The sequence below is a fragment of the Dendrobium catenatum genome, unplaced genomic scaffold (assembly GCF_001605985.2).
Source record: "Dendrobium catenatum unplaced genomic scaffold, ASM160598v2 fragScaff_scaffold_3, whole genome shotgun sequence".
NCBI classification, from domain to species: Eukaryota; Viridiplantae; Streptophyta; class Magnoliopsida; order Asparagales; family Orchidaceae; genus Dendrobium; species Dendrobium catenatum.
The window spans coordinates 546203-556038 of record NW_021318465.1 but is presented as its reverse complement, the minus strand read 5'-3'; the positions used below and the strand labels follow the sequence as shown (position 1 = coordinate 556038).

The 9836-nt window shown below is 39.0% G+C and overlaps 1 protein-coding gene and 1 pseudogene across 1 annotated transcript; one reads left to right on the top strand and one right to left on the bottom strand.

The window, feature by feature from the left end:
• The first annotated feature begins 829 nt into the window (after window positions 1-829).
• Window positions 830-3274, top strand: LOC110093454 (annotated as a pseudogene).
• A 498-nt stretch (window positions 3275-3772) lies between these two features.
• LOC110093449 (O-fucosyltransferase 36) lies at window positions 3773-9566 on the bottom strand. Its single transcript, XM_020818345.2, has 3 exons — window positions 8142-9566; window positions 4407-4656; window positions 3773-4174 (listed from the first exon to the last, which is right to left on the bottom strand). The coding sequence occupies exons 1-3, from the start codon at window positions 9449-9451 to the stop codon at window positions 3998-4000; spliced, it is 1737 nt and encodes a 578-aa protein (XP_020674004.1). The 5' UTR covers window positions 9452-9566; the 3' UTR covers window positions 3773-3997.
• Between the last annotated feature and the right edge of the window lie 270 nt (window positions 9567-9836).

The following is a 9836-nucleotide window of genomic DNA, read 5'->3' as shown; positions in this document are numbered from 1 at the left end:
AGTTACGCCGAAAAATTCGTCTCCTGTAGTATTATTTTACCATTGATGATAAATACTTTAATTGAACTTCAGTTGATGCATATGAATTATTAATGTTATGAGATAAGGAAGGTAACTATTAAATCATATATATGTCATAACATTGTTGCTGTAGAATAATAGTTTTAAGCCTGTTAGTCATAACTTTCAGACAAAATTTCATAATAATATTGAAAGGCATATGAGCCAAAAAAATCTCTATTAAATTTTCAAGAAAATAAAGCAAATTAAATTTGATGATTAGATATTGATTATGAGTATAGTGTCAAAAATATTAAATATATTTCATATTGAGTGTAATATATGAAAAATTAATTAAAATTTATATAGCACTTATTTACAAAAAATATATATTTGAGATCTAATTTAATCAAATAATTCATCTGTGGTTTTTACAATCATTTTAAATGAAATAATATGTTATGAGGATATGCAAAGCAAAGCCCTACATGGGGTCGTGGTTGGGTACCCATGCTTTACTCGGACAGGCTTAGCCTAGCCATACCCACCCATGGTGACTTTCGGGATGTCGTACCCGCCTGTACCCACCCACTTTCCATGCTTTTTGAACGCAATCTGTCATGGACTGATGGCCTTGAGGCTTGGTTCCCTTTGCTCTGATTGCAAACTTTCAAGCTGTATATCAGAATTTACTGTAGTCACAATGTGGTTAATTGTTACACACTACGTAGTGAGGATTGCAGTAATATAATAAGATATATGACGATTAGCAATGTAAATTGATTTATCACATGATTTTGAATATCCATGAGATCATGGGAGTATCTATACCTATTAGTGGGTGTGAATATTGGTACCCAATACAGAGCTCTCATGCAAAGCTAGTTGCATTTATTCTCTTAATTGAATGAATCAAAATTCTCTTCTACCATCACACGTTCTTTGTGTGCGACGCATTTGTGGTAAGGATTGCATAGGACTTGCGCATAACACCTCGATCCTTGCAATATTACGTCGGCTGCATGCCGTACGTCGTCTTCATGTTAGCAGCATGATTTGTCCACCACCACATATGATAGCAGTATACGTCCAAGAAGCCATGCATTAATGGACTTGCCTCCCTATATTGCTTTCAATGTGTGTACGTTGAAAGTTGGATGCCTCTTATCTACCTCATCATGCTTCTTGCCATAGAGAAATTATTTTGTGCGGAGACTGAATGTAGAATGTCGTTTAGAGACCAACCAGAATGCGTCACGTTAGCGGTACTGAACCGCGGTACCGAGCGGTACCAAGCACATAAATGACATGACGCATTCTAGTTGATCTCCTGATGTCGTTCGGCGCCTGAACAAAATGATTATCAGCTTTCTCAAAATTTTAAAAAAATTGGAGAAATTTTTATATGTATACCAGTACATGCATAGCAGCAACGCAGAAAACAAAAACACAAGCAAGCCCCTTTCTAGTTTCTACTTCCTCCAAACTCAAGACGCAATGGGAAGCCTCCCCACCGAACCATTCCAGCCACTAGACCTAAACCTCTTCTCCAAAGAATCCAAATTGGTCGTCGACTTCATCGCCGACTACTACCGCGACATAGAAAGTTTCCCAGTTCGCAGCCAAGTAAAGCCGGGCTATCTCCGCAACCTCATTCCCGACACCCCTCCCCTCTTCCCCTCACCCATCACCACCATTCTCCACGACATCAAAACAGACATCTTTCCCGGCCTCACCCACTGGCAAAGCCCCAATTTTTATGCCTATTACCAAGCCAACGCTAGCTCTGCCGGCTTCGCCGGAGAGATGCTCTGTTCCGGCCTCAACGTCGTCGGATTCAGCTGGATCGCTTACCCTGCCGCCACCGAGCTTGAAACCATCGTTATGGACTGGATGGCCAATATGCTCAAACTCCCACCAACTTTTCTTTCTGGCGGACTCGGCGGCGGCGTCATCCACGGAAGCACGTGCGAAGCCGTGGTTTGCACGCTTGCCGCGGCAAGAGATAATGCTCTAAGTCAGAGCAATGGCGAAGGGATCACAAAGCTGACGGTATATGCATCTGATCAAACGCATTTTACATTTCAGAAGGCGGCGAAGCTGGTTGGAATTCCGGCAAGAAACTTTCGGGTGATATCGATCGACGTCGGCGGAGACAGGGTATGCGTTGACGGCGGAGAGCGTGAGGGCGGCGATGAATGCTGATGTAGTGGCGGGGATGGTGCCATTGTATTTGTGTGGAACGGTGGGGACGACGGCGGTGGGGGCGGTAGACCCATTAAGAGAGATCGGGGAAGTGGCGAGGGAGTTCGGCGTGTGGTTCCACGTGGACGCAGCGTGCGCCGGCAGCGCTGCTATTTGCCCGGAGTTCAGGAGGTACTTTGATGGATTGGAGACGGCGAATTCGTTTAGTATGAATCCACACAAGTGGCTGCTTGCGAATATGGACTGCTGCTGCCTTTGGGTGAGTTTTTACTAATAGCATTTAGTAGTTAAATAAACTCATGATTATTTACATAGATTCAATGACTTATTTTTCAAAAAAAAAAAAAAAAAGTTGTAAGAAAATATTTGGGTCATTATCAATTCAACGTCACTAATTGTCAATTCCAAATAATCTTCTAGTTAACTTAAATTTCTAACAATCTTTAAATTTTTACTAATAAAGCAATATTCTCGCACTCAGGTAAGGTGCACGACGAAATTGATAGACTCGTTGTCAACCAAGCCAGAGATATTGCAGAACACCGCAACTGAAGCCGGCAATGTGATCGACTACAAAGATTGGCAGATCGCACTGAGCCGGAGGTTTCGTGCCATGAAGTTGTGGGTGGTCATTAGACGTTTCGGCCAGGCTAATTTGATGGAGCACGTGAGGAATGATGTGGACATAGCAAAGCATTTCGAGAAACTTGTCGCTGAAGATGAGAGGTTTGACTTGGTTGTGCCACGACGATTGACGCTTGTTTGCTTTAAATTGAGGGTTGATAAAAATGAGGGCAAGAAGTGTAGGGAGATGAACAAGAAGTTGCTTGATTCGGTGAATGGAAGCGGGAAAGCATTTATGACACATGCGGTCGTTGGTGGGGAATTCGTGTTGCGGTTTGCGGTTGGTGGGACGCTGACGGAGAAGCAGCATGTGGAAGCAACTTGGAAGCTGGTTCAAGAGAAGGCGAGTGAATTGTTGATGACTAGTTGGAAGTAAAGGGTATAGCTTAATTCTACTGGTTCATGATATATAATAAAATTATAAAAAATAAGGAATTATTTGATATATGGAAGTGAGATATAATTTAAATATTTTTAATAATGCTGCAATGCAAACTCTTAAAGGTTAATATTTTTTAAATAAATTATGCATTAATACTGTTTTTTTAATAAATCAACTAATTAGTTGAGTGTTGTAAATGAACATGGACCAGTGTGGTCCTGGTTTCACTCGTGAGCAACTAATCTCACGAGCCACCCCTTTCCTTCGTTCAATTGCCACAAAATTGTACACTGCAACCGCCCCATACGCTCGCTTCACTCTCTCTCCAATCACACGAATCACATGATTTTTGTGGCCTAGTTTTGGATTCTCCTGCTCCCAGCAAAGAAAGAATCAAATTTCTCTTTATTTTAATTATTTTTTTAAATTTTTTTAGCAACGATATCATATCATCCAGGATTTACGTCGTCACTGGATTTACAGTCACGCAAAAAACCGTTTGGCTGGACTTAGCGTAAATCCAACTTAAATCCCGCTATAAATCCGATACCAAACAGCCCCTGAGAGAACTCAAAATGATCAATTATATGAATATATCTCTATAACAAATAATGAGTATACCACATCCATTAAGGATGTGAAGAGAAGTACACAGCACACTCTTCTACGGTTCAATATACATTAAAAAAAAATGCAGAGCAAACAGGAAAAGCTTTAGTACAGAAAGTGTGGACCTGAAGTTTATGAAGAGAGCATTTCTTTACATGATTGTCAGCTGGTGGATTCTCATTCGGTTTCAGCAATGAAATTTGGAAGCTCATCCTTGCAAAGGTATTCATCGCAGTGCGATGCAACTCCCCATCCTCTTCTTAGTCGTAGTATATCTTCAGTAAATGTCGAGCCAGAGGATCCTATGAACACAGTCGACGTAGCTGATATTGTCTTATCAAGCATGGCCTCGACCTTCAGGAAACAAAATGAGAAGAGGAAAACAGTTAATAGCTTTAAGATAGCTATAAATTTTTTCTTTCAATAAATGTTACAGGTCAAGATTGAGGATTTGTTTGGGACGGTTTTCTTGATGTTTCTTAAAGTAGCTTTTTGATACAAAAATTAATTTTTTTTACTAGAAAGCTGCTTCAAAAAGCAGCGAGAAAGTCGTCCCAAATGAAGCTCGAAAGAGGAGGGAACGCACTTGAGGATCTCCACCAATATGGTTTCTGTAGAGCAAGGCATCCCATTTCTCAACACTATTATGGTTCGGTCGCTTGACCAAGGGAACAAGCTTGTTGTCCAAAACAACCAATGATTGTAGAAGGTTTGCTTCACTTTCGCCTGCATCTGTGGAAAGATAAATCACTGGAGCATTGGCTCGCTCAACTACCCTGAGTATGCACTCAGCAGCCTGGGGAATGGGATAGAAGCAGCTTTCTTTTTTCACATTGCTGCGTTCAAACAAAGAATGCATATCAAATTGTCAGCTCAAAACTATGAATGAATCGCAGTGTCATGCACCATTTAATATCATAATAAGAATGCTCATGGATAAGAAGCTATAATAAAAAGATTAAGGCTTCGTTTGAGATGATTTTTTTACTGTTTCGTAAAGCAGCTTTCTAGTTTAAAAATTAAAAATTTAATACTAGAAAGCTGCTTTAAGAAGCCATAAAAGAGCCGTCCCAAACAAAGCCTAAATTGTCAGTAGTTGATAAGAAATTTTGATTGAGGAATTATGAAATGATAAAATGTGGAATTATGAAGTGCCAGATACAAGTTGTTTAAATGATTTAACAATCATTTTAGCAATAACCTGTTATCACCAGTAAACATAACTTCCAAAATTAATTATAATTTCTTAAAACCTACAGAATCGAGACAATAACTTCGCATAAGTCATTATATATCACAAGCATAGCATATGGAATATAGAACTTACAAGTAGGAAGAAAATAACAGGCTAGATTGTATAGAAAACCAGATAAATCTCCAAATTTGAGTTTATTTTGTCCAAACAAACTAATTGTTTGCTCTTCTTTATTATCATCCTCATTTGAATTATCAAAATTATTTATGAATCCATGGAGTGGTGGAAAGTCATTTGCAAGCACAAAAAAAGGATGGAGCAAGTAGCTCTGCGAACATTTTGCCTGAGGTCTGGAAATAGAGTGCTTCCTACAAGCAATCTCAGGGCCTAATGCAGTATTTCTTTTCTTATTAAGTAATGCTAGGTTATGGATAGGTGTTGGGGGAGGGTAGAAGTTTTTGTTGTGTCTCTCTTGCTTCTTGGAAGTACATCCATTCTCTAAAACATCATATATTTTTAGGTTGCGATTCAACTGGATTCAAGATATATAAATATTTCAGCCTCAAAACCTCCACTTAACTTTAGATAAGGGATATTTTTGTAAAGTTCATGTGAAGAAAATGTAGCATGCTGGTGCAAATGTTAGCACAAATGACATAAAACATAGCACTGACTTACAATGACTTTATATGCAAGAATAAGTGATAAAACTTTGCCTAGTATCTAGTCTAAATGGTCACTATGGTTCAATAGGTAGTATTGTGCTATTATCGGGTTGGGTTATTAGGATGTGATAATTATTTTGAGCAATAAATAACAACAACAACAACAACAACATCAAGTCTTTGTCCCACTACGTGGGGTTAGCTACATGAATCCTTTTTCACAATTGTGTCCTGTTAAAAGTCAAATTCTCATTTAAATCTAATAAAGAAAGATCATTTGTAATATTTTATAACCAAGTCTCTTTAGGTCTACCTTTACCTTTCTTAATATAAGTCAAATCTAATACCTCAACTTTCCTAACCGGGTCATTGGAAGGCCTCCGCTTAATGTGAAATATGAGAAAAAAATTCTGACACATCAACTAGAACAGGCTAAGCAAAGGACCCACTTCAGGATAAGGCTAATCATGAATTCATTCTAAAATTTAACCTGATAAAAATATTATCGAAAGTAGAGATGACTGATTTCAAAATAAATTCTATATGCACTGGCTCAAACATGAGCCTTGAATAAACATGTAAGATGAACATTCAGTAGAAAATCAATGCATGCAATCATCACCAAGAAAACTTCCCCTCAAACCCACCTTGATGCATTCAAATTCCTCATCTATGTGCCCCGGTCAAAGCTTTATTTCCGTTCTTCTATGTATTCTTTCTTCCAAGTTGACCGTAATCCTTCAAAATCTTTGTATTCCTCCTTTATCTTCAAACAATGGTTAACTTTTATTAAACTCTAGAAGCCATGCTACTAAATTCTTTCTATTATTCTCCACATGCCCTTTCTTGAGCCTTAATTTTCAATGCCAAATTTATACAAAAATATGCAATTGTCCACCCAAGGACTCAATATTTTCACAAACATAAAATGATTTTGAAACAAATGTTATTAATGTTTAAACTATATGTATCAGAAACAGTTGAGCACCTTATCAATGAATTAATATTTGATGATTCTCTAAAAAAAATTCATCTTCTTTTACCCTTTTAAGAAACATAACTGATAAAACCATGGCCTCGTTCATTTCAATAAACTGATCTTTTATACATGGTAGAATGACCGTTTTGATACAACAACAACAACAACATCAAGTCTTTAACCCACTACGTGAGGTCGGCTACATGAATCATTTTCCTCCATCTTTGTCATATTAAGAGTCAAATTCTTATTTAAATCTAATAAAGAAAGGTCATTTTTAATATTTTCAAACCAAGTATTTTTAGGTCTGCCTTTACCTTTCTTAACATAAGTCAAATCTATTGCATCTACTCTCCTAACCAAATCATCGGAAGGCCACCTTTTTATGTAACCAAACAATCTAAGGCAACTCTCTCTAATCTTATCTGCCAGTGGAGCTACTCCAACCTTTTCACGTATATGCTCGCTTCGTATCCTATCTCTAACAGTAAATCCACTCATCCACCTAAGCATCCTCATCTCTGCAATACTTAACTAGTTAACTTAATATTATGCTTCTCTTTTAACGGCCAACATTATGCACGCAGGTCTCACCATCATCTGAGAAAATTTTCACTAAAGTTTGAGTACTTTTCCATCACACAACAATCCCGATGTATTCCTCCATTTCAACCATCCAACTTGAATTCTACTAGCAATATCCCCATCTATTTCACCATCGCTATGAACAAAAAATCATTTTGATATTAGAAAAAAAAAATCTCCAAAAAGGATATCACACTAAGACAAAACAAACTAGGGAATGCAATGGGACTAGTTCATTTGTTCTTTCTTATAATAATTATTTTTATCTCTAGTTTGTTTTATACCCAAAAAAATATTTATCTTTGAACAAACTGCATTAAAAGTTCTATAAAAAAACTGTGCAAATATTCATTTAATACAAAAAGCTCAATGTACAACTAAACTACTAATTTCCTCATGAACTTACAGCAACTACACTATAGAACAGAGAGTTTCACACCTTAATGTCCTCTGAAGTTTGGAACCGTCAAACTACGAGGTCTCAAAAATGCTTTTCGACATTATAAAATGAGAACAAGAATAAAAACTTGGTAAAGATTGCTTCAAAACTATTAGGCATTATTAACTACGAATAGGCAGAGCTAATTATAAAATGTGGCATTTGATCAAATCAATTTAATCATTAAGCCTAATGATAGAAGTTTAATAAATGCTTCATGGATCATTACATTAGATTCCAAGTGAGATCTAAGTTTGAATTAGAACTCCTAGTGAGCACAATAAGATAAAAATTAGACCCCAACCTGAAGAATAAATCAGATATAGTCAAGTAACAAGTTACTCTGAAATTTCAAAAGAATGGATTATATTAAATAAGGATTATATGATGACTGGCCTATAGTAGCTCGGTTTTAAAAACAAAATTTAAAGAAGCATAATCTGGGAATGAGACTTTACCAGAACTTCAAAAACCCGTGCCTTCGAAAATGTAATGCTATGAAATTGCTTCCCAAGAATGTCTGCACAAACCGCTGTGCAGTGAGGAGGATCAACCTATTCGGTTGGATTAGAGCTTTACATTTGTGACCAATGGGACCACCAGGCTGCATAACCCAGTCCTCCTCCACATCAGCATAGAACATGTCCCCTATTGCAATCACTTCATCATCAGAAGAATATTTAGGCATAATATCTGCTACAGCCCTCTTCTTTTGCATCTTTAACTTGGCATCCTCAGGCCATGCAGTTTCGATCTTTCCCAATGAAATCCCCATATTCTTCAATCTCTTGATGTGTTCTTCATCAAGATAACAGGGGGGGTTTGCAATGTAACATATGAACCTATTTATCTTCAACTTGTTCTTCATCTTTATCACAAAATCATCATAGGAGATGACAACTTCCCTACCCAAACACTGATTTATATGATTAATGTCCAAAACTTGGCTGTAGTCATAGTCCACTTTATGGCTCGGGAAGACCAGAACCCGACCAAGAAGTGCAGCAAAGAACATATGCTTCTCTAGGCATATCAAATGGTTGGACATCTGACCTGACAGACATATCGTAAACAAAAACCGGTCTTTCTTTGGCTTCCAGTCAATCGTCCTCCGATCGGCCGGTCGATCCACCTTTCTACAAACACCAACCCCTGTGCCGGATAAGTAGGCGTCCACATTGTCATCCACAGACTCTAGTGAAGCATTTCTACCCCGGTGAGGAGAAAGTAATGCGGCCTGGATCTGCTTGTTCAACTTGATCTGCTCCAACAATGCGGATCTGAACTCCTCCAGCGAGCCCGGCACGGGAGTACTAGGCAAATCAGCTTTAACAGTAGCCGAACTCGAATCATTACTAGGAGGGGAAGCAATTGAGGGCAACGACGCACTGGATCTAGGAACAGTCTGATTCCACAAATGCAGAAGCCCTAGCTCCTGATTCCGGAGGAGGAAGAGAGCTCGTAGCTCGGCCTCCCGCATCCGGTCCCCGGGAGAGTCCGCACGAATAATGGTGATGCCACGGAATAGACGGCCGAGATCAAGGGAGAAAAAGACGAGGATGAGTACAAGGGGCAGGCAGATTGCTAGGAGATACCACTGCCATCGGCGATAGCGAAGACGACGGCTGATCTGGACTCTAAGGCCATTCGCGATCTCCAAAGCACCGAATTGGCGCTGGTCGTGCCGCGGCGACAGAGGTTTCACCTCGTGCTCGGGGACGAGAGCTTGGCTATCGTCCTCTTCGTCCGAAGAGGCTTCTCGGACCATTTTTTCAGATTATGATTTTCTTTCCGAAGAAGACAATCCCGGCGTCGAGTAGGTCGAGGGTTCAATTTGTTGGTTTGCGGTGGTTCGAGTGGCGGAAGGAAGCTGGAAGGATGCAAGATTTATTCAAGATTTAAGCTAAATCCTGCCAAAACGCCAAAAAAACGCCAAGTTAAATATCACGGTAAGCAAGGGGCTTTTTGGCAACAGGATTTATGCAGGATTTGATAGCCCCGTAAATCTCATGGCAGAATAAATCCTCCGTTTCCCTCTTTTTTTCCGCAAATCCCGGATTTACTAAAACTTCTAGTTCGGCGGATTTAGTGAATTTGGCAGAAGAAGCGCGCGAAATGGAGAGAAAGTTACCTTCACAGCCAGCGAGCTCCCA